Below are 23,973 nucleotides of genomic sequence, written 5' to 3' on the forward strand. Positions count from 1 at the left end.
GCCATTAAAGATATATTTGAAACTTTATCTCAAAAAGTCTCTGAGAATCCACACAGGTACTCTGTGTGACCTGTGTGCACATACACAATACCGTGCCCAGAAGGTCTTTTTAAAATTTGTAAAATTACTATTAACCCTTCCCATCCACCAGTCAAACCTTTACTGGAAGTCAAATGACTGTGTCCTTGAAAAAGGAAGAATTGAGGATTATCTAATATAATACTACATGGGGAGGAAAAAAAGTCACACCACTAAAAGGCCGTGTCTCCAATAGCACAGTCAAGAGTCAGCTGCAGGTGTCCAGCTACTTACCACTTGGTAATTGTTTGGGGCCCAGACTAGAAGGGTATGGCGATGGCCCTGCTCAAAGTCTGTTACTGGAGTGAGTGGTGATCCAGTAGAAGAAATGTTTATACTTGTCAGTTTGTCTGCACTGAAAGTCATAAATTCACTTGTCTATAATGGGGGGAAAGGAATCACAGTTAATACCAGAGCCTTATTCTGCACTCACACCGTCATGCATATTATTGGCATTCCCAGGTCATGTTCAAGCACATCCAAAAATGCCTTGATGGGGGCTGGCATTGGTTTGTCTCAGCCCCCGCCCTAGCCCACCCCTGTGGACTCTATCCTGAAGTTGTTTAGCATTACCACAAGAATTTTGATTTTCATCCAGCATTTTACTTTCATTTTAGGAAGATAAATGCTATGGAAATGATTTCTACCCTTGGGCAAAGAACAGCATTGAGGAAAAGCAACAACCTGGGTGAAAATCAATACTGGGCTTTCCCAAGCATCGGGAGTCAAACATTCTTTCCTCCTTCATGATTATTAGTTCGGCAAGATCTAAGGGAGTGGTTCTCAATGGTGGCTGACCAGGAATGTGACCAGTTAAATCAAAATTTCTGGCGTTGGGCTGCAGGCGTCAGAATTGTCAAAGCTCTCCAGACTTAAGGTTGAGACGCTCTCATCGAGACCCATGACCAGCCATCCACAGTAGGGTTTTCCAGTCTCAGCGCTGTTGGCATTTGGGGCAGATAATTCTTTGTTGAGGGGGCTGCACGTCAGCATCTCTGGCTTCTACATAGGAGACGCCAAAAGCACACTCCCAGTTGTGACCATTAGAAATGTCTCCAGAGATTTCCAAGTGTTCCCCGTGGGGGCCATTTTGATAGCTCCGGTGGAGAACCGCTGACCCAGAACCTTGCTATTTAAAGTGTGGTTCCACGTACCGGCAGCAGCAGTGTCACCCGACAGCTTGTAAAAATGCAGCATTTCAGACCCACTGGTCACAAATCTGCATTTTAACAAGCTCCCCAGGTGATTCACAGACACATGAAAGAGCACGCTGGTCCAGAGTGAAGCCAAAATGAGATCAGAGATGAAGACATTTCACTTCTGGGCTCATCTTTGGATTTACACAAGAACCAAGAAGATCGGCTTCTCCAAATCCTATTGTGATAACTCAGGTCAGAAGAGGAAAAAGAAAGTTGCATTTCCTTCTACTTACTTGAGACATCTGGTCAAGTGTCACTGTCGTTCCAGGAAAAGATATATTCATGCTATCATTTCCTATATTCAATACTTTAATTTGGACTTCATTTCCTTTGGGGAAGACGGGAAGAGTTTTCTGAGCAAAATAAAAGAGAATTGGCAGTGAGGTCTTCAGTGCATACCGAAGATGACCTTAACCGTGGCACTGGAGTCACTTTCCCCCTGGCCGAGGAAGGTGGGCTGGCTGAGGCACACAACGTACCCACCACGAAGCCCAGGAGGCCTCCAATCCTGCACTTCATGGCGCCCGTAGAAAGTGATGCTCAGACAGAACATGGAAGCAGCCAGCAAGAGGCTGCTCGCGGTCCTACCTAGCCACCTCCGGGTCAGACCTGGTCCAAGGACGCCAGGGTACGAAGCCTGATACCTGAGGGGTCAGAGCAACCGTCGCCTAAATGAAGGTTGACCTTGCTGTAGCACCTGAGGTCTGCTCTCCCTCGTAACTGTAGAAGCTCAGACCTCAGCCCTGGGCACAGTGCTCTGAACATCCCCTCACAATGCTTGGGAGCCCCCTGCCTCTCACCCTGCTCAGGGTTTCTGCCTTTTCTCTCAAATCCCAGTGTCACTGAAGTAATCCACGTCTATTTTAGCCCCACAGTTCATTTCCCACTAGCATAAAGCTAGTGATGTCCCAGAGAAAGTGAGCACACCCAAGCTCAAGGCAGCATTACTGACCACAGCCAACAGGTGGAATGACCCAAATGTCCATCCACAGATAAATGGATCAACAAAATGTGCTATATCTGTATGAAAGACTATTATTCTGCCTGAAAAAGGAAGGAAATTCTGACATGCGCTACAACATGGATGAAACTTGATGACACCGTGCTCAGTGAAATAAGTCAGACACAAAAGGACAAATACTGTATGGCTCCCCTTATAAGAGGTACAGAGAACAGTCAAATTCAACGAGACGAAAGAGAATGGTCATGGCTGGGGGACTGGGGGGACGTAGAATGAGGAGTTGTTGTTTAATGGGTACAAGGTTTCAGTTTTGCAAGATGAGAAGTGTTCTAGAGATTGAGGTCACAACAATACGGATGTACCTAGTGCTACCAAGCTGTACACGTAGAAGTGGTTAAGACGGCAAATTTTATGTTATACATATGTTACCACGCTTAAAAATTTAAAGAGAGAGAAGGGAGGGAGGGAGGGAGAGGGACAGAGACAGAAACAGAGAAAGAGACAGAGAAAAAGAGAGACATGGGGGTGCAGGGGTGGGAAAAGGAGGGGAGGGGAGGGGGGAGAGAGAGAGACAGAGAGAATGAGAGAGAGAGAGAGATTTTACCTCTCATCTTACATACTACCTAACACCCTGTTTCTGAGAGCTGCTCTCAGACGAACAGCATTAGGAATCTAGTTCAGTCCCATTTTGAGTGCAACAGACGTGTGGATTAGCTTGGGAACTAACCATCATCAGGAATGTTAGGATACAAAAGGCATCTTCCCATGAACAATTTCCCACTACAATTTACACATTTTGGAAGGACTTTGTGAGTGACGAACCTCTTTTAACCAGATCTCCTAGGAGTTTAAATAGCAAAAGAACAAGTTCCACAAACTTCCCTCCCCTTATAAAAACTGTATTATAGGAGAGGGTGTGGAGAAAAGGGGACACTCTTGCACTGCTGGTGGGAATGTGAATTGGTTCAGCCACTGTGGAGAACAGTATGGAGGTTCCTTAAAAAACTACAAATAGAATTACCATATGACCCAGCAATCCCACTACTTGGCATATACCCTGAGAAACCAAAATTCAAAGAGAGTCATGTACCAAAATGTTCATTGCAGCTCTATTTACAATAGCCAGGACATGGAAACAACCTAAGCGCCCATCATCGGATGAATGGATAAAGAAGATGTGGCACATATACACAATGGAATATTACTCAGCCTTAAAAAGAAATGAAATTGAGCTATTTGTAATGAGATGGATAGACCTAGAATCTGTCATACAGAGTGAAGTAAGTCAGAAAGAAAAAGACAAATACCGTATGCTAACACATATATATGGAATTTAAGGGAAAAAAATGTCATGAAGAACCTAGGGGTAAGATAGGAATAAAGACGCAGACCTACTGGAGAACGGACTTAAGGATATGGGGAGGGGGAAGGGTGAGTTTTGACAGGGCGAGAGAGAGTCATGGACATATACACACTAACAAACGTAGTAAGGTAGATAGCTGGGGGGAAGCAGCCGCAAGGCACAGGGATATTAGCTCGGTGCTTTGAGACAGCCTGGAAGGGTGGGATGGGGAGAGTGGGAGGGAGGGAGACGCAAGAGGGAAGACATATGGGAACATATGTATATGTATAGCTGATTCACTTTGTTGTAAAGCAGAAACTAACACACCATTGTAAAGCAATTATACCCCAATAAAGATGTTTAAAAAAAAAAAAAAAAAACTGTATTATAAACGGAAGCCCCTGTGTAACTGCCATCTAAGTTTTCTCCTAATTGAGCGCACCCTTTTGGCCCTATCCCTGGCTGCGTCCTTTGCAGTGACAAGAACCCACAGGGCACGCTGACTGAAAGGGACTGTTTTGCCCTGCAGCGCATCGTCCACAGCCCCAGGACTTAGTTTATCAGCAAATCCCTGGCCTCCCTCATCCTCCCAGTCCTGGAGAAGGACGCTCCACCAGACCCACCAAGAAAGGCCACTGGAGAATCAGAAAGAAGCTCACCTCGATTTCCACCTGCACAATTGCAGCTGCCACAAAAGCCATGGAAGCCAGGAACATCCCAACCGTCATCTTCTTCAAGGAGCTGGCGGGACAAGCAGAAGGGTGGCTCTCAGCCAGCCGCAGGCGAGCAAGCTGACGGTAAACCCACAAGGGAAGTGCTCCTCTCCCGCCCGCCTCCCCCAGACAAAACCAACTCCCCTCCAAAACACGTGGATTCCAAGCGTCTCTCTGTCTCTTATTCATGACCAGGACTAAGGAGGATAAATGTTACAGCTTCTCATCTGCATCTGGACATTTAAATTCTAGAAACTACTTTGGACCACAGTTACTATTTCTATCATCTACACATACAAGGGAGCCTTAATGAGAGGCTCTTTCAGGGTGCCATTAATAGCACTTTTATTTTAAGGGCAAATTTTCAGAAACGTCAGCACATAGACATCTGATTCGAAAATATTTCTTTGAAAACTCCCTCACGTAGGTGGCGTCATGGGAGAGGAACCAGACATTCTTTCTGCTGAGGCTCTGGGAGCTGAGGGAGCGCAGCCCATTTGCAAAGCCCTGGGACACATGGGGTCCGAACCCCGACCCGAGGGTCACCTACGTGAAATTGAAGCCACATTTTGCGATCAGAGGATACACCACAGCATCCATGATGGGAACCAGGATAACGATCAGGATGGCGTTCACGGTCTGCAGAGGAAGTGGAGAGGAGCTGTTACTGCCTCAGCGGTGGCTCTGAGCTCTGGAAGCGACTTAAATATTTTCTCTCACCTGCATCTGATCTGGCTGAATTTCAATAATTCCCTAAAAAGAGGGGGAAAATCTCATTGATAAGTTCGCACAGAGGATCAGTTGGGGGGTTGGAATGTTATGAGAGAGAAGCAAAAAGGGGGCAAAGGGGCTAAAGCAAAGGAATAGGGATCAGGGGCCGTAAAATAGCTCCAGGTCCCAGACTTACAATTTTCCCATTCATAGTTGTTGCCTGCAGCGTCCACCTGGAGCCCTTAAAAACAAGTTAAGTTTACTGCGTCATCTGGGAATGCGGGTTTTAAGCATTTTATAAGTCAGTGTGGAGTCTTTTCCAAATCAGGAATGAGGTCTGAATTGCTATGGGGTTTAAAGATGTTTTTCAGTATCAGGCTCCTCTCCCAGTTCCACTGTGATTGTAGGTAAGAAGAAACAACTTGCATTTCTGCTGTTCAGTTAACAACAAATAGTACTCCAACCACTCACGGAGAGCCCACAAAGTACCACTTTGAGATAAGCCCTCCTTCATAGAGACAGAAATGCATTTCTGAGGTTTGCTGCGAAGCTGACATCACCTGCAAGGTGAAAGCAACTTCACACCCTGAGGCTATTTTATGTTCGCTGGGATCACAGTTTCAGGAACATTATTACTGTTAAGAGCCTACTGTTACGTTAAAACACAAAAACAAACAAAAAACAAGAAGTGAGTATCATTGTCATTAAAGTAAATTTTAAGAAGTAAAATGGTGATACAACGCAAATGTGAAAAAAAAAAAAAAGCCTATCGTTGACAGCCTAGGTTGTCCTAAAATGTAATTCCATCAAGAGAGTGATGGATTTAAACCTGGGCAGCCTACTTATATTCAACCTATTTTGTAGTAAAAGATGATGCAGGACTGGACAAGTATATGTTATATATTCCATGGAGAACTGGATATGTGAATTTTTCAACATAATCTATCATCTCTACTAGGAGAACATCATCGAAAGTCAGGAAATATGCCACCGGCTGAGTTTTTAATACAAGCCAGTCACTGATTACTTACTATACATTCTCTCTCTTGATCCTCACAGTCTTGGCCTGGGTTATTACCCTTTCAGAAGGGTTAAGGGATTACGCCAAGTCACACAGATAAAAGGTGTTCAGTGCATTTCTAGCGCAAGCCTGATTCTAATAACCAGTTCCCGCCCAACATGCAAAACTTGTTCTTAAGATGTTGGTCTAAATTTCATACTTACAAATAAGGAGATTAATGCCTATTCTCAGTTTTTTCCAAGAGATGGTTTACCCTTTTAATAATCCCTCCTGTACAATAAAACCATACACGTGTGTAAAGTTCTTCTTAAACCCCGGTTTCTAAAGGAAAGGATAGCTTATCACTTTGGCTACCGAGCATCATGCATTGGGTTTTCTAACCCTATTGAGAAAAATTCCTAGGCACGCATCTTCCAGCTGTGGGAGAAAGAGCAGGCTGACAAGTCAATGATGTGTTCTAGCTCCTGCTCTGATTAGAATGACTTTGGCAGGCATTTCACATTTCTGGATGGTGCTTCTAGCCCAAGAATCCCATTTCAGCGTGGAAGATATCAAGTCCCTCTCAGTCTAAATATTCTGTGTATCCCGTAAAAGACAGTACAGCTTTTACATGCTGTATCAGGAGAAAAGCTCTGAATTCTCAATTTGGCTGGCAGGAGTCCTGGATACTTGTCTTTCCCAAGGCTCCTCTACTCGACCCCGCCTAATTTTCTTCATTGTTTTGTCACAGAAATGTGGATAGAACCCTCTAGATAATTAAAAAAAAAAAAAAAGGGAAAGAAAGAAAGAAACCCTAGGTGATCGAACAGTTACCAAATAAATGAAATGTAAAAAAGGAACTGGAAGAGAACATTTTCAGGAGCTAAATACTAAGTAGGTACAGCTTGCCATGCGGTAATGCCCAAAGAATGTTTTGTTAATGAAGATGTATAGAAACACAGTTTCATATTACCTGCTGATCAAACAAGGCCCAGAACATGGGGAGAGGAATATACAGGAACATCACTCTTGTAACCATCTTAATTTGAGAGATGAGCTGCTCCTGCAGTTGGAGTGAGTGCGGGGACAAATCAGACATGACCTGTGCCAGAGCTCTCAGCCAATGCTATTTTCAGCGTAGACATATTTGCATCTAGAGACAAGCTGGGAGATGAGTAATTGTTCCAAGAACCCTATCACAGGTTTCTTTAGAAAACCCCAAATTCCTAAGGTGTTGAAAACAAGAGTGAAAACATCTTTAGGAGGTAAATTATTCAAATTTAAGTGTAAATTCACTAAATGTAAATCCCACCACCATCACTTAACCCTTCGATATTCAAACTAAAGTTATGTGGTCATAATGATATATAACTAATGGTGGATTATTCCACATGAATAACTATGAAGAGGTAATATTGTTTCCAGATAAATTATATCCATTGTTTCTCAAGGTCTTTTCAATATAAATAAGCACTCTCACACAGAGTCTTATTTAAAATGCTAATAAAGTTTATGAAGATACGACTGATAATTCTGTCCATGTAGCCTATTTAATAATATGCATTACGATCACTGGGGCCGTTGAGGCAGTAATCATCACTTACGTCGTATTTCTCGTTAGCCCAGTCCAGCCAGTGCTCCCTCTTGGGAAATTTCTTACTCCGATGCCTAATCCTATTTTTGATGGCAAACTGAAGAAAGGAAGAACAATCAAGTTTCCTTCAGCAGTGCAACACATTTCAATGAAACTCCCTTTAACGGAAGACTTACAAGAGAAGCAAAGTATGAAATTGTAGATGTTAGTATAATGATGACGCTAAAGGCACAACATGCATTTATTTCAAACCTCTCACTAACTGAGAGCGTTTGAGCCGGGGTAAACGACATCACGCTGTTACTTACTACTTTACTCTCCGGATTCTCTAGAGAGGAGCGTTCAGTAGAAATACAACACATGGCACATTTGCCATTTGAGTTTTCTGGTAGCCATGTTAACAAGTAAAAGGGAAACAGGTGAAATTCATTTTAAATATATTTTATTTAACCCAACAAACCCCAAATATGGTCTTAACATGTACTCTATGTTAAAAAATTAATGAAAAAATTTACATTCTCTTTTCATGCCAAGTCTTCAAAATCTAGGGTATACTTCACGCTTATGCCACATTTCAATTTGGATGCTAAATTTTTACCAGAAATGTTTGATCTGTATTTACACTGTCTAAAATTTATGCTTGGAAAACTAGACTTACACACCTAAGTTGTTTCAAACATATTTAAAAGCTGTCCAATAACTGAATTGAGTACTGGTTTTGAAATTTAAGAGAACCCACTACATAGAAATACGTGTATAAGAAATTACATAATTTAAATTAATTTAAGTGAAATCCAATTTCAAATTCTGTTCCCCAGTTGCACTTGCCACATTTCAAGTGTTCGATAGCCACAAGTGGCTAGTGGCTACCATACTGGATGGTGAAGGCCTATTATAATGTATTACAGTCACACAAAGGAGAGGGAGAACTCACTACATAGAAACAGAAGTAGAAGAAAATAAAGATTATAGTTGAACATACTTTAAAACATGGTAACACTGATCCAAAAAACATACCTACCTACCACCACCCATTACAAAATTAGAGGCTTCCAAGATTCCTTGTTTGTAAGATGCCCTTAGGAAAGCAAAGTGCATTCACAGTGATGTAACAGCAGGAGAAGGTGATGGTGATGCCAGCTGGGGACATGCATGTGACTTTGTGACTTAAAAGCAATAACTCAAAGCTACGAGGTGACTTAGGATGCTGGGAAATAACAATATCATTTTCATGACTAAATAGCTTGAAATTGTTCTTTTGGCTTTGGGGCTAAGTCATCAGTTACTTGGGAAGAAAGAACTTAGAGATCACTGGAATTGGATCATTCCTATTAGACTGGAAAAAGCTTTGTGGTGGGAATAGTTCCAATGTTAGAGGAAAGTGTAGGAGGAAAAGGGAATAGCAGCGAGGCGGGAGAATTTTTGACTTTGATAAAGTATACACGTATAGTTTAACACAATAACACCAGGAAAAGGGGAAAGTAAGTGACTAAAATTATCTTAAGGCTGCCTTTACATCCAAAAGATTACCCACACTTAAAAAAAATGAGTGACACATTACTCCCTGATTATACAATGTAGATATTCCTTAAAAAAAAAAAATGGGTAGCACATTTGAGAATAAAGTTATTTGACTCCATTATTTAAAAATTCCCACACTCAATATTAATTTCCTGCCTTAAAATGTGCCTGTGTGGACACATACCGTGTAGATGCACGTGGAAGAAACCATATTCCGCATGTTCCTATTTGGTGAAATAGTCTTGGAAACAAGACTTCTGATGTCTGCATAGTATGACATAGATGCACTATAAGTTAAACACTGTTCTATTTTCAGCAACTTGCTGGACTTCAATTTTTGTCATAAATTGTTTTCTAAGTATTACATACATTGATGATCTTTTCATGTGAAGCTGTGTTCATTTTTTTTTTTTTTTGTGTGTGTTCATTTTTAAAAGTTATTTTCTTGGCCTTAGTTCCTGCACGTAGGATTACTGACACTTTCCACACTTCAGACTCTGGATATACACTATGAAACCAGACCTCTCCATTTTTGTCTCACTGCTCCCTGACAAACATCAGATGTTGTCTATCATTTTAAGAGGTCAAGAGTCCCTTTGATTTGCTTTTCTATCACCACTGATCTTATTTTATAAGTTCAATAGCCATTTCCATCCCTCCCTTTTTGAGTTCTGTCTGTGTCCTTTTCCATTTGGTGAGTTTTATAAGAAACTTCAATTTATCAAAAAAGGAAAGAACAAGAATAAAATGTCTAAAGGAAAGTCAAAGATTCATTGAATTTTAATTTAAAGGAGGTAGAAGGATCTGGGGTGACTAAATGTGATTGAGAGAGAAGACTACTGAAATACTTACCCCAACACACCTGGCGACTTTAGCCATGACATTACCCTGGGGCTGGACCTTCTTGTACATTCCACTGCCAATGACAAATACAACTGGGGAGGGCAAAAGAAGATAAGTCAACAGGGAGTTTGACAGAACTATCTGTGAACTAGAATATGTGTTTTTATTTGAGTTACAACCTTGTTTTGGAGATACCGGGATTACTCATTAGTGTTGGTTTACCTCCCTCTCTCCTGGTTTCCAGAGTGCTTTTGATTCTAACGATCACAGAAGCTTCTGAGTAATATTATACTGTGTTCTCATATACGAACATTGAAGCCTAATACTATCTCCTTCCCAGAGCTTGGGGCAGCTTGTAGAGCTATTTGAGCACAAGTTCTATCCCTCTTTACAGGGATAAGTGCTTTCACAAAGCAGATTAATGCATTATTCTACAAATACATAGGACACAGCTTGAATTTTCTGGCTGCAATAGCAAGAGAAAGTTTCTTCTTTTTTTTTAAATCTTCAGACAAAAATAGGAACTAATCTGTTGAAACTTCTACTTAATCACATATGGCAGAATTTATTCTGTGGTCATGGTACAGAAACAGTTACCAGTAACTGCATGTGCAGTTACAGTTTTACGAAAAGTTAAAAAGTCCTCTTTCAATGAGGCCATTCTTCCATGGACCTTCTTAGAAAATGCCTAATACTGTGAAAATAATTTAGGGGGAAAAAAAAAGCCTTTCTGCAAGAGACTCTGAAAACCACAATCTCTATGCTGGGATTTCTGATTATCCAATATCACAATTCAATAATTTTAAAACATCGACGAATTGCTTGACTTCTACTTGTTTTCCTCAATTTAAGAAGACATGAAGTTTTGACAGGTGCCAACTCTCAAGCATATCTCCAAGTGTGTGCCCGGATTGTAGATGTTCTTTACAGTTAAAGGAAGAGGAGTCTACTTGTATCCTCACCCAATGCTAATTTCCCTCAATCCAGACATGGAATACCCAGTTGAGTATTCCATTTGAGTTTACCTCTTTTTGTCAACCAATATTTTAATCTTTAAGCTTCTGATTAACTAATGAACTTGTTCACGCAGAGGATTGTTGCCAATAGGAACTTCTAGAGAGGATGGTAAGGCATAGGATTTGGCCTCTTCTCAAATCCATTATAAGAAAAAGCATAATCTTTGATGTAAGGATGACTCATAGGGACGAAAAGAGAATTTACCTGATGCCAATTTAACACAGCATCTGGCATAAAACAATAGTTTTTGAAAACCTATCTCTTTACCCAGAATTGAAGGAGAGAAGGCATATATAAGCCTTCTAGGGGAGAGTGGCAATATTTAAACAATTACAGAAGAAAATGGATGTTAAAAAGGGGGCGAATCCTGAGCTTTCGCCTAAGTGTAAGGATAAAGCTAAATTACTACAACATAAGCAAAAGAGATGAAAAAGGGCATACTCAACACTATTAAAAACTGGTAAAAAAAAATCAGAGAACGTGATCGTGCTGACTGCTACCTCATCTGAGAGGGAGGAGATGCTATGAAGGCTTGAGATGGTTATTGGGTTCTGTTTCCTTCTTTTGCTTCTGTTGTAGATTGAACTGTGTTCCCCCCAAAAGATGTTGAAGTCCCTGTCCCCAGGACCTCAGAATGTTACCTCATTTGGAAATCCAATCTTTGCAGATGAGGAAGTTAAGGAGAAGTCATTAGGGTGGGTCCTACTCCAAAATGACTGGTGTCCTTATCAAAAGGGGACATTTGGACACAGATGCACGCACAGGGGGAAGGCTGTGGACCGACTGAAGTTATACTGCCACAAGCCAGGGAACTATTAGAGGTAGCAGGGAAGCCTGGAAGAGATTCTTCCCTAGGGCCTTCAGAGGGAGCATGGCCCTGCTGACATATTGATCTTGGACTTCCAGCCTCCAGAACTGTAAGACAATTAATACATTTCTGTTGTTTAAGCTACTCAGTCTGTGACATTTTGTCATGGCAGCCCAAGGAAATGAAGACACCTACCATCTTTTAAACTGGACTATCCCTTGTAGAAAACTCTTCAGACCTCCTAAAAAGCCAATGCCAAGAACTTATGTGCAAATGACTATACACATATATTCCTCCCAGAGGGAAGACAGTCTGGTAGAAACATTTAGAGATGATACATTATGGAAAACTAGATGTTCACTGGAAATATTTAAGTGACAATTGGACCAGGTTGCCATGTCTTCAGGCAAGTTGTAGATGCGCACAAGTTGATAAGAACAAAAGCTTTCAGCCATGGTTTCACCTAGTCTAGCAGATTCTATCACCTTCTTCTTAATCTGCCTAAATAGTTTCAAACCTTTAAATGTCCAACTCAGTTGATCCCCTTTCCTCTGGACTCTTTTTTGATCCTACTTTCTCTGAAACAATACGCCAACTCTACTTTCTTTGAATTCTCAGAGTATGTTTAACATGGGATGGCAATTCTTTGTATTACTTACTATTACAATTTGTTACGTGAACTTTTAAAAACTGGTCACAACAATTAATATAAAGGCCTGACCTGATCACAGGACTGTATTAATTCAACTGACTTCTACTTACTCAGAGATACAGCCATAAGGGCAGCAGGAACCCCAAACGCCAATGGGTAACAAGCTTTTTTACTGTGAATTCCACATTCTTGAACTGGGGAGAAATGACAAGATTAAAATTAATTATGGCAATGGTAATACTCATCTATTTCCCAGTTTTGTAAATCCCTAACTGGTTCTTACATATTGTTTTCACTTAATGTTCTAGACTTATCCATTTGCCTTACTGATGTCATTGCAAGTAGACGGTCATTGCAGTAGACTGATGCCTACTACAAGGCTGAGCAAACGGCTTTGCAGTAGAAAGAGCAGGAGATGGAGGCGGGTTCTAACCTTAGCCACTAAATAGATGTCTGATACCAGCTAAGCCAAAATCAGTGGGAATCCTTATGTTCTGTGGACTTACTTACTGGGAGAGACGAAAATGACCTAGACACAATAATATGAAGAAAGTGGGACTCAGAAAGTAAAATCAAAGGGCCCTGGAAAATCAGGATTATATGTCTCTGAATTCATGCCAATTATAAAACAATTAGATGACCCAGGGTAGGGGTCAATAAACTTTTTTGTGAACAGCCAGATAATAAATCTTTTAGGCTGTGGACCTGTCCTAACTACTCAGCCCTGCCTTTGTAGGTGAAAGCAGCCATAGACAATACACACATGGATGGTCTTGTCCAGATCTCTGGATTTGGCCTGTGGGCCATAGTTTCCTAACTCCTGTCTGAAGATCTACTTTAGCTCTGAAATCCTAGGGTTGGTAGGGAAAAAATTAAGACTCTGGAAGGGGCAACAGAAACTACTGGAAATCCTTTCAATGGAGTTCTGGAGCCTCCAGGAATCATCTGATCCTAAAGGGGTTTGTCTTTGTTTTTGACCAACTGTTTCACAGTTCTGCAGAGAAAGAAGTTAACTAGGCAGAAAACTATAGTCATACAAATGTTTCCTGTTCGTTACTGTACAAATGATTCCTATTCACAGCAATGCAAAATAATCCCCCCATCCAGTAAAGAACATAAATCTCTGTTAGTCAAATCCTTATTTGAACTGATTGTAGCAGCTTTCCAGTTCCCTCATTAACTAATAAGTTACATAAAATCTCTGTCATGCTGACGTTATATCTGTATGAGAGCCATGATTTTCCCTTAAAAATTATCCTATTACACGTTTTCTAATTCAAACATGCACAGCACATATTCTAGTAGAACCTGGAGGCGGGGGAGGTTAGGGGGTGAGAAAACATAATGTAAGAATAAAAGCTAGTAAATTTTCATACAAAGCAAGTTGGAATGGGGTTTAAGTGTCATCTTCAAAGTGCTACTACAGGCAGAAATACATAAACTCCATAAATTATCTTCTTTCATAGTTTATTCTGACTCGAGGTGTGGACACCATTGTCCCCAAATATTCCCTTCCATATGGGAAATTCATAAACCCTCAATGAAGTGCTGACAATCACAAAACTGTGAGCTGATGACAGATGCTGCCCCATTCTCTTCCTTGGGGGCAGTTCTTTTAGAAATATCTGAGATGATGGGAAAGCAAAGAATAAAACCTTGCCTGCTAAATTCTTCCTGGCTCGCTGAACGTCATTGGGGAGCAAAGCTTGAAGGCAAAAATGTCAACTATGGCCCACCCACTGTGGTTTCCAAACAGCCTCTCTTGTCTTATCTGTTACCATGAGTAAGGACTTTGCATTAATAATAAGTTAGAAAAATCGATTGCTATGCTAAGGACGGTTTAACTTCTTCAGGGGTCACTGGGCTAAGGGATTCAAATAAGATTAGCAGTTAAATCTTGAAAGAAAAGTAGCTGGCATTCCAGATTTCACTGTATCCTCTAGGATGTATGTGACAGCTGAGGCATCATGGGAGAATTGCGGGACAGGACAAACCAACAAGGACTCAACCTTTTCACCTGACTTCTCTTCACAATTAAAAAAAGAAAAACCAAGGTCCACTTCAGATATTTTTTACCTCTGAGCATGGGAGTGATGATAGTAGACAGCAAACTTCCAGCATTAATGGCCAAATAAAAGATGGAAAAAAATCTGTTTCTTTGTTTTTCCTGTAATAAAAAAGGATAAGGTAGGGTGATTTTGGCTATACAGTAACGGATCAACTGTAGCCGATGATCTGACTTGACTTTGAACTTAGCTTTGGTCAGTGTCTTACTTTCATGTGTACTTGAACAGCCTCCAATGGAGAATACACTTTGACCATGGAATTTGACTCCTCGGTGTTTATAATCACTTACATGGTTTCTGTGGAGACGCATGCTCTCACCTGGCCCTTTTCAAACTGATCTCCACCAAATGCAGACACACAAGGCTTTATCCCTCCGGTACCCAGAGCTATCAGGGCCAGGCCAACCATGGACAGTGCCCTAGGGAAAGAGATGGGTATTGCTGAAATGTGAGATCCTTAAAATCATCGGTCTCTCTTTCCCCTAATTTCCCTAAGAGGACCAGGCACACAGAGAAGGGATTCAACCTGTATTAGAAGATAATTCAAGAAATGCAGTCTTGACAGTTGAATGAAACTTGAACTCAAGGGTCTTCAAATTCATACTTTTATCTAATAATTTACCATCTAGAAAATTTAAAGAAATGGCTTGAATTCGGAACAAAGATTTAGGTATGGAGTTCTTTTGTAGCCTTATGATTTTTAGCAAAAGAATGGGTAGTGAAATTTTAAGCATTGTCTCTGGTACAGTCATAACAGACTAATAATAGTCATTAAAAGACATTAGAAAACGTGATTTAATTGCAAAGCAGAATAGCAGGTTATGTAGTAGGATCTTAACTTGTTCACAAAGTACAGAAGACTGAAAAAAGCAGAGCAAAATGTTTATTACTATAACTTTTTATAATAAAAAAGAGATTATTTATAATAATAAAAGGGATTAAAGAGTTGGTTTTTTGTTTGTTTGTTTGTTTTTTTGCAGTACACGGGCCTCTCACTGTTGTGGCCTCTCCTGTGTGGAGCACAGGCTCTGGACACGCAGGCTCAGCGGCCATGGCTCACGGACCCAGCCGCTCCGCGGCATGTGGGATCTTCCCGGACCAGGGCACGAACCCATGTCCCCTGCATCGGCAGGCAGACTCAACCGCTGTGCCACCAGCGAAGCCCTAAACTTAAATTTTTAAAATTTACTTTTGTGTTTTCCAAGTTATCTGTGTTTTATCTCCTGAATTGAAGAAAAGCACTCACAGAATTCACCAACCCTCATTTTGTTAGATTTACAATAGGTTACTACAAATTTCAGGTTTTCTAAGTGTTTATTCCATATCTTCTTGATTGCTAATATTGTTTTAAAATGCTAAAAAAATATTTTATGAAACAGATAAAGTCAAGGAAGATACTGCACATAGAAAGAATTCTTTAAAAAAGCATGCCCATCTTCCTAGACTAACTGGCAGAAGCACCTCTTTCATCTTGCTTGCCTCTTAAAACAACTTGTGTTTGGCGGTGTCACTCTGAGCGCTTTAAAGGACGACAAAAACATGGCTGGTTGAATATTATATACCGTGCACTCTCGTGAGGACTGTAGGCAGGTTTCAATACTAACCCCGTGAAATAAAATAAGTCACTAAGCTTTCTTGAGTACCTACTGCTTGCCAGGCACTGCTCTAGCTGTTCTACCTGGATTAACGCACAGGCAGGTACTATTACAAATAAGGACAACTGGGCACAGAGGTTAAGAATCTTGCTGAAGATCAGTACTAGTCAGAGGCACAGGCAGAGCTTGAACCCATACGGCCTGGCTCCGAACTCCATGTTCTTAACTGATATTGTTGATTAGAAAACTGAGGTGTGGAGGATATAAGTTGGCCTGGGTCCTACAGCTCCTCTGTGGGACTCAGATCCTGGTAATCTGAGCTGTGAATTATACCCTGCTTATACCCACTCCCCTCCACCTACACAGCTCCCTGGGGGCACCACGGGTTCACATCCAGGGACCTAGCCTGGGTGGCAATCTGACTGACTAACAAACCAGGAACACAGATACTGCAGATTTGAATTTCAATAATACTTTCCCAACCCATTAGATGGTTTACTCATAGATCGAGGAATCGAAACAAAAGAACAGAAAACGAAATAAATCTTTACAACTTGTCTGCTTGGCCAGACTGCCATGAAGGGAAATTCATCTCACAGAGGAGCAGTTGTCAATAGCACTGTTCATCAAGAAAGCAGAACATAGGGCTAGAAAAAATATTTATGAAACTGAATTACCGAAAAATGAGCAGAAATGTGGTACAAGACAGAAAATCAAAGGTACAGAGTCTTGAGGAAACCTGGGGCAATTGAGGATCAAGGTCTGTGGGAGTTCATGTCCCTCTAGGGAAGATGGAGATTAATACAAACATCCCGTGCACTGACCACGCCTCATGGGAGATGCACCCAAGACACCAAGCCTTCAAGTGAGCAATGACTCCAGACAACTGTTAGGATGGTGACGTACTGAGGACCCAACTCTGAGTCAATTCAACACCTTTCTCTACACTGATGAGGGAGGAAAGCTTTCCTTACACTTATGGTGAAGGTTCAAGGAAAAAGATTAAAAATTAGAGCACCAAAGCGGGGAGGGATAAATTAGGAGTTTGGGATCAGCAGATACCAACTACTATACATAAAATAGATAAACAGGGCTTCCCTGGTGGTGCAGTGGTTGAGGGTCTGCCTGCCGATGCAGGGGACGCGGGTTTGTGCCCCGGTCCGGGAAGACCCCATATGCCGCGGAGCAGCTGGGCCCGTGAGCCATGGCCGTTGGGGCTGCGTGTCCGGAGCCTGTGCTCCGCAACCGGAGAGGCCACAGCAGTGAGAGGCCCACGTACCGCAAAAAAAGAAAAAAAAAGATAAACAACAAGGTCCTACTGTACAGCACAGAGAACTATATTCAATATCTTGTAATAAACCATAATGGAAAAGAATATGAAAAAGTATAAATGTATAACTGAGTCACTTTGCTGCACATCAGAAACTAACACATTGTAAATCAACTACGCTTCAATAAAAAAAATTTTTTTTAAATTACAGCACCAAACAAGCAACTAGTGAGATGATGGGGTAGGGCCGCAGTTAAAATCAACTCACACGTGCACAGAAATATTGTCAGGGTCTCCATCGTGGTTGAAGTCCATGAGGTCATTAATTGAGCTCACTGCAATGACTGCTTGTCCAATGGTGTAGACAATGGACAGCGACACAATTGTCCTGTGTTAAAAGAGGTCAAGAGAATCCAAGTTAATTGTACAAGAGCCATACACTTCCTACGCCAGTGCGAAAAGGCCTCTGCTTCCAACTTTCAAAAGCCCAGTCACGATTCTCCTTGTTTCTCAAACTGGGACAATTACCTGATAAACCTTTGCAAGGCAGAGCTTGCTGAAGAATTTGTTCCTCAGCATGTAAGCACTGAGCGAAGTTTTGGCTGCAGGAACCTGGGGAGGCAGAAGATCTGTTCTTTCTTTCAACTATTTGAAAGACTCAGTGTCTATTGTTACCTAGCTACTGAAATGATGACCTGTATCTTTAAATAGTCAGAGATATTTATCTTGCACCTGGTAACAATATTCGGGCAGGAGTGGTCCATTGGTTATTTTTGAATTATATTGAGTAATTTTGAGATAGTGAATATTCCTGCCTCTGCCCGTGTCATGCATTTGACCTGGAAGAGCCTTTACTTCCTTCTGTGTTAAGTCCAAGGAAATGTCCCAATGACCCGCCCCCTGCCCCCGCATCGAGCGCACTCTTGGAGCTCTTCCTGCAGGACTGGTTGAGCACCCCGTGCTTGTGGACCAGCAGTTTGAGCCTTTCAGCAGCTGGGTTGTTTTGAGGGAGCTTTTTTGTTCTCCCAGCCCTTAATTTCTCACGCGTCATTAACAACAGACGCTATCCCTCCTACTATTTCAAGATGCGACAAAGATGTTATAAGTGTTTAGAGGAGGAAAAAAAATCCTACCGATGCTACTTGCATTCACCCTGCCGAATGCCAGGCACTGTGCTGAATTCTGACAATATGAGGATGAGTAGAAACAGGGCCTGGGACTCTCTCCTAAGAGTTTTACGTTCCCTGATTCTTCGTTCCCCTAGCCCACCCTCCGAAACCCCAAACCTTATCATTACTTGTTGGCTTGCTCGTTAACAAGAAACCTGCCACGACTCACTTGAACTTCCCCAGCCAGGAGTCGGCAATGAGAGCTCCGAGAATGGGCGTCAGGTAGCACAGAGCCACAAACGTGTGATAGATGGCGGTGCTCAGATTGTCGTTCCAGCGGAGGAAACTTTGAAAGTACAGAATCAGGATCGCTTTTTGCCGAGGGTGGTGGAGGACGAGAGGGCAACAAAGTTAGCAGTGGCTACAGTAACTCAAGCTCTTCACTGACGGGGGTGGGGAGAGTGTTGAAGAGTTACCTCTCATTCCATAGTAGGAAAATCTTTCACAGAACTCATTGATCACGATGAAGAAGATGCTCACGGGATAACCAAAGCAGCTCTGACAAAGAGAAACAGTCTGCGTTTGAAACAAGCTCCTCACTGGTCCATATGCGCCAGTGAGGGCTAACGGCATGGAAAGTAGCGGATGCGTGTTTAGTAACTTATCAGAGGCACTCCAGAGGTGGAATCAAGAATTAAAAAGTTTCATTCCCTTACACTCTACATAGAGACAACAATGAAATGAAGATTTTCTTGTTTTATAGTTTTACTGTTAGTCTGAGAAAAGCTAGACAGGCAGACCTCAGAGATATTGTGGGTTTGGTTCCAGACCATCGCAATAAAGCAATAATGGCAATAAAACAAGTCATACAAAGTTTTGGGTTTCCCAGTGCATATGAAAGTTACGCTTACACTATACTGTTGTCTGGTAAGTGTGCAACAGCCTTATGCCTAAAAAAATAAGGTACATACCTTAAGTTACGAATGCTTTGCTGCTGAAAAATGCTAACCATCATCTGACAACACAGGGTTGCCACAAACCTTCAATCTGTACAGAAACACAGTCTCTGGGAAGCACAATAAAACGAGGTGTGCCTGTACAGAGCATTTCCTAAAGAGAAGAAACGCCACACAGGAACTCAGGAGGGTCCCCTCATTGGTGTGAGATGCATGAGGTGCATTTGTTAAGCGAATGAAGCACAGCTGTGAACATTTACGGGCAAAACAGGTTGTAAAGTTTACATCATGAAGCTACGTGGAGAAGTAGAAATACTCACCTGCCGTAAGAACATTCCTGAAAGAAAACAAAATGCCACCGTTAAAGTCAAGTACTTAAAATGCTTTCGGCTGAGTTAAGCTCAGACCCTCCGTGTTGGTCAGGCCGTCGGGTGTGTTGTCCAGACCCTCCGGCCCTGTCCACCATCCCAGTCCCAGGCCTGGGCCGCTTCTCCGAGTCGGGCTGGGCTGGTGGCTGCATTTTCTTTCAATCACCTGCTCGGGCAACTCTCGTGTGTGGTCAGGATGGAGAGCCAGAGGCTCCGAAAATCTGCCGAAACCACTTCCTCCTTAAAAGACTTAAAAAGGCTGCCCAGTGCCCACGGGATAGAATCCAAACTTCACCATCTCACAAGGTCAGAGGGTTTGGATGGGGGTTAAACAGAAAACGCTTAAGAGTGCCTGCTACACAGTGAAGTCCCACGCCCGTCCTGTTCCCCGGGCCGCCCTTCCTCCCGCCCGGCCCCGGCACACAAGGCTCCCGGGACACGCCACGCGCACCCACCTAAAGTCCTCAACGAGATACCGACCTCTTTGCCGGGAAGCCTGCTTTTAATGTGCCCCTTCCCTTCGCGAAGCCTCCTCTGACCTCCCCACGTCCCCGATGTCTTTGCGTCAGAAAAGTGAATTAGAACAGGAAGAAAATGGGTGAGAATCCAAGTGAGTTGGTAAAAACTGGGTGTCGCTGACTGCCTTCGAAGTCCTAGCTGTCCCCTTGATCCCCTCTGTTCCAGCCCCTGCTTTTCTGTCTCCGCTGAGTTCCAGCCGGAGCGGCCTGTAGTCTCACCTGCGCCACTGCCGATACCGACAGCCTGGCCCGCGCCAATCAGGGTCTGTCACAGGCTGTCCCAGCGCCCACCGCTCCCCGCGGCCCCTCCTCCGGCCGCACTGACGACCTTCGAGTCCCCCGCGGGGCTCTGGATCCGTGACACCACAGCAATGGTTCTCAGACCGGAGGCTGCCTCAGAGGCACCCCCAGGGCTGGGGGGGAGCAGGCTTCTGGCCCCCACGCCCAGAGCTGCTGTCCCTGTAGGCCTGGCGTGGTCCCTCGAGCTTGCATTTCTAACAAGTTCCAAGGGGATGTCGGTGCTGCTGGCCCAGGAACCACACTCGGAGAATCACACGCAGACTGTGAGGTCGAGTTGCCTGACCGATCTACGTAAGTAAGTTTTATCCCTGCCCTGTCCCCGAGCACCAGAGAGACCCGCCTGTGCCCTGTGTCCCAGGGGCGGGGGCGGGGCGGGGGAGGGAACCGGACACAGAAGCAGGACGGCACGCTGGCGTCTCCACCACGGCCCTCAGCGCCAGCTCTTGCACCTTCCCCGTTCTGGGCCTTTCCTCTCGGACCCGCCACCTTGTGTTTTCATCATGTGCAAGTCCAGGGCCCCATCCCACAAGAAACAAACTGCAGCTCTGCCTGAGGAACTCCCTTCTGGGCCTGGACCGCGTGGTCCTCCAGGGCCCCCTTCATCTCGTGGGCCAGGGTCTTCCTTCCTGAAGCCACTCATGCTGGGCTGTGGGTATCCACACTTCCCCAGCTCAGCATGGCCTCACACCCCACACCAGACAGTCTCCAATTCTTGCCTCATCATTTAAGAGCAGTGATGCTATTTTAGTCCTTGTCCTAAGGGGGGAAATATTAAAACTCTGGAAGGAGATTCTTCATCACTAACAGACTGGTTTTCTCCCCAGTTAGACTTCCTTGTGGGAAGGGTCTGCTCTCAGGGGCAACATGTGAAGAATGCGGGCTTGGGGTCAGATGGGTAATGGGATCTCAGTCCTGACCCCCCGTGACCCTGGGCAAGCCCACCTCACCTGTGGACAACCTGCCTATCAGATGAAGATAACACCACCCACCTTCTAGGATGACTGTAAGAGTTCCACATGGGAAGCCCCAGACCAGGGCTCAATGGGTCCTTCAGTGGGAGATGCTACCACATCAGAATCCTCAGCCCCTCACACGGTGCTTTGCAGAGTGGAAATTAAATGTTTGTTGAATGAATACATATTCCAAAGAACCAGCCACATCGGTCATCAAGTACCGTGTTCAGGTCTTGGCTCTGCCACTTAGCAGTTCCATCTGCCCCTCTAGCCTCCTTCTGTTGGTGAGGCTGACCTGGTGGGCTTCAGCGGTGTCCCCATGTCTTCCCAATCCCCATAGAGTTTGGCCAATGGGGAGCCGTGGCAGGTGGTCAGAGGGTCAGGGTGTTCCTCTCCCTGAAGCTTTGCCCAGGCCACCTCAGATGGCTGAACCCTCAAGTGTCAGCCACTGTGCCTCCAAGGTCAGCCCTCTCTCTCTCCACACGACTCTCCTTCCAGGTTTCCATTCCGGTTTTGTACCACTTCCTACAGGTGGTAACAGTAAGGCCGATACTCCGGGTACCTGCACCATCACTTATGGTGCCCTGCCCCCCACCCGTCTAAATGTCTTTCTGTGAATAAACACCCCTATTTTGAGAATGCCATCGGTTTCCTGCTGGGACCATCATGGACAAACAAGCCACGTTTCATCACCAGACTCTACATGTTGCCGTGTTTCATCACCAGAGTGGGGAGACGGCCACTCTGCTGTGAAATAAAAGGACCTGCCAGGAAGGCGCTTTTGCAAAGTTCTACAGGACCAGCCTGTTGGCAGTATTCGAAGCCTGTTTCTTTGCTCTGTCTTCTTGAGGATCTAGCAGGACCATACGACGCTCCGCCTACTTCAACTTCAGATAATATAGCCTTACCACTGTCTCCCAAAGACCAGACAAAGTAATGAGTATCGTCCACACAACAGCTCAGGTTGGTTCTTGCAATGGGCCTTCTAGAGAAAAGCAGGAGGAGGGTATGAAAATCCAGACTCAACAGAGACAGCCTGGAGCTTTGCTGCAATCATGTCTTTCACATGTTTCTCAGAATTTTGGTTTGCAGGGAAAGACTTCACCTGGCCAGGGTAGCACCTGTAATTTTTTGGCTAAATATTACTTAGCACCAATTATTTGCTAAATAATAATGGCAAAGGTTTTGTTTAGTTCAGACATGAATAGGGTTACAGCAAAGAGATCTTAAACCTTATTACAGCAACTGTTGCACCCAGAACTACATGATGGAAAATGAAATTCCTGAACTCCAAGTGAAAATCTGAGATTTAGTACCCACTCATCACTCGGGAAGTTTTTTCTTTTCTGAAAGCTGTGTGTTCCAAAGAACCACTTTTATTGCCGTGGGGCAGAGGTTGCTAAGCTCTTCTTTTATAGAATTCAGAGCTACTTACTGGATGTAATACTGCAGTCAGCATTTCTTAATACACCCGTGTCCTCTCAGGATTGCAGTCTGAGGAAGCTAAGTGTGGAAGGGGGGTTACGTCGAGCCTTAAGTCTGAACTCAAATTTCAACTGTCACAAGATTCTGTTTACTTTGGTAGAGTTGGGTCTATTGTTGATATCCTGATAGTAAATCTGATCGGCATATTTGAGTGGTCCGATGTTTCTAGCATCTTTCATGGGTCACTTGGTTTTAACTACTGGGTCAGAGTAAAACAGCTTAGCCAGTCCCGGCATATAGTAACCATGGAATCAATGCTGGCTCTTACTGTTATTCTAAGCCTAGCAGTGCTTTTGTCTCTCTTTTGGCTAAAGAATTTAGTAAAATAAGTGTACATTATAAACCTCTATGATTACTGACTTCTGAGGACAGCAGGAAAAACCAAGAAAGACACACTTTTGCTTTCCACTAGTTGATGGAATCTCTCCATTAAGGTGACTATTTCCTACTACTTAACGAAGCACATTCCATATTTTGAACCATTTAGGGATAGAAACCCTAACTTTAATGTTTTATTACCTAGAAACTGATAACTCCCTCAGCAACATGATGGGCGTAAAGAGTGCTTTTCTAGGATTTAGACCTGGGAAGGGAAGGAAGAGGCATCTTTGCTGGATCTAACAGAGAAGCTCGTACCTGCATGCGGAGAGAAAAGTATTCCCTATCATCGCCGAGAGGGAAATTGAGGGAAAGATTTAAGTACTGCATCGTGTGTTGGGGATGACATTTCTTCAGTCGCATGGTGTGGGTGGCAGAACAGTGGTCCCCCAAAGATGTCCATGTCCCAATCCCCAGGGCTTGTGGATATGTTACCCTCCACGGCAAAAGGACTTTGTAGGTGTGATTCATTCAAAGACCCTGAGATGGGGCATTTATCCTGGATTATCTGGGTGGCCTCAGCACAATCAAAAGTG

The 23,973-nt window shown here is 43.4% G+C and overlaps 1 protein-coding gene across 1 annotated transcript in view; it reads right to left on the minus strand.

Moving 5' to 3' along the window:
• The window catches only part of SLC15A1 (solute carrier family 15 member 1), a 35,612-nt gene extending 15,657 nt beyond the window's left edge, over positions 1-19,955 (minus strand). The window contains exons 1-17 of the mRNA XM_032610906.1: positions 19,882-19,955; positions 19,756-19,772; positions 18,956-19,102; positions 18,709-18,850; positions 17,639-17,758; positions 14,825-14,924; positions 14,516-14,606; positions 12,550-12,633; positions 9,972-10,054; positions 7,609-7,695; positions 6,978-7,067; positions 5,201-5,245; positions 5,014-5,046; positions 4,844-4,932; positions 4,240-4,321; positions 1,511-1,630; positions 313-456 (exon numbers count right to left, since the gene is read on the minus strand). Coding sequence (XP_032466797.1) covers positions 313-456; positions 1,511-1,630; positions 4,240-4,321; positions 4,844-4,932; positions 5,014-5,046; positions 5,201-5,245; positions 6,978-7,067; positions 7,609-7,695; positions 9,972-10,054; positions 12,550-12,633; positions 14,516-14,606; positions 14,825-14,924; positions 17,639-17,758; positions 18,709-18,850; positions 18,956-19,102; positions 19,756-19,772; positions 19,882-19,955 — 1,548 coding nt within the window. The remainder of the gene's footprint in view (positions 1-312; positions 457-1,510; positions 1,631-4,239; positions 4,322-4,843; positions 4,933-5,013; positions 5,047-5,200; positions 5,246-6,977; positions 7,068-7,608; positions 7,696-9,971; positions 10,055-12,549; positions 12,634-14,515; positions 14,607-14,824; positions 14,925-17,638; positions 17,759-18,708; positions 18,851-18,955; positions 19,103-19,755; positions 19,773-19,881) is intronic.
• Positions 19,956-23,973: the final 4,018 nt, after the last annotated feature.

Source organism: Phocoena sinus, chromosome 18, assembly GCF_008692025.1.
Source record: "Phocoena sinus isolate mPhoSin1 chromosome 18, mPhoSin1.pri, whole genome shotgun sequence".
Lineage (NCBI taxonomy): Eukaryota > Metazoa > Chordata > Mammalia > Artiodactyla > Phocoenidae > Phocoena > Phocoena sinus.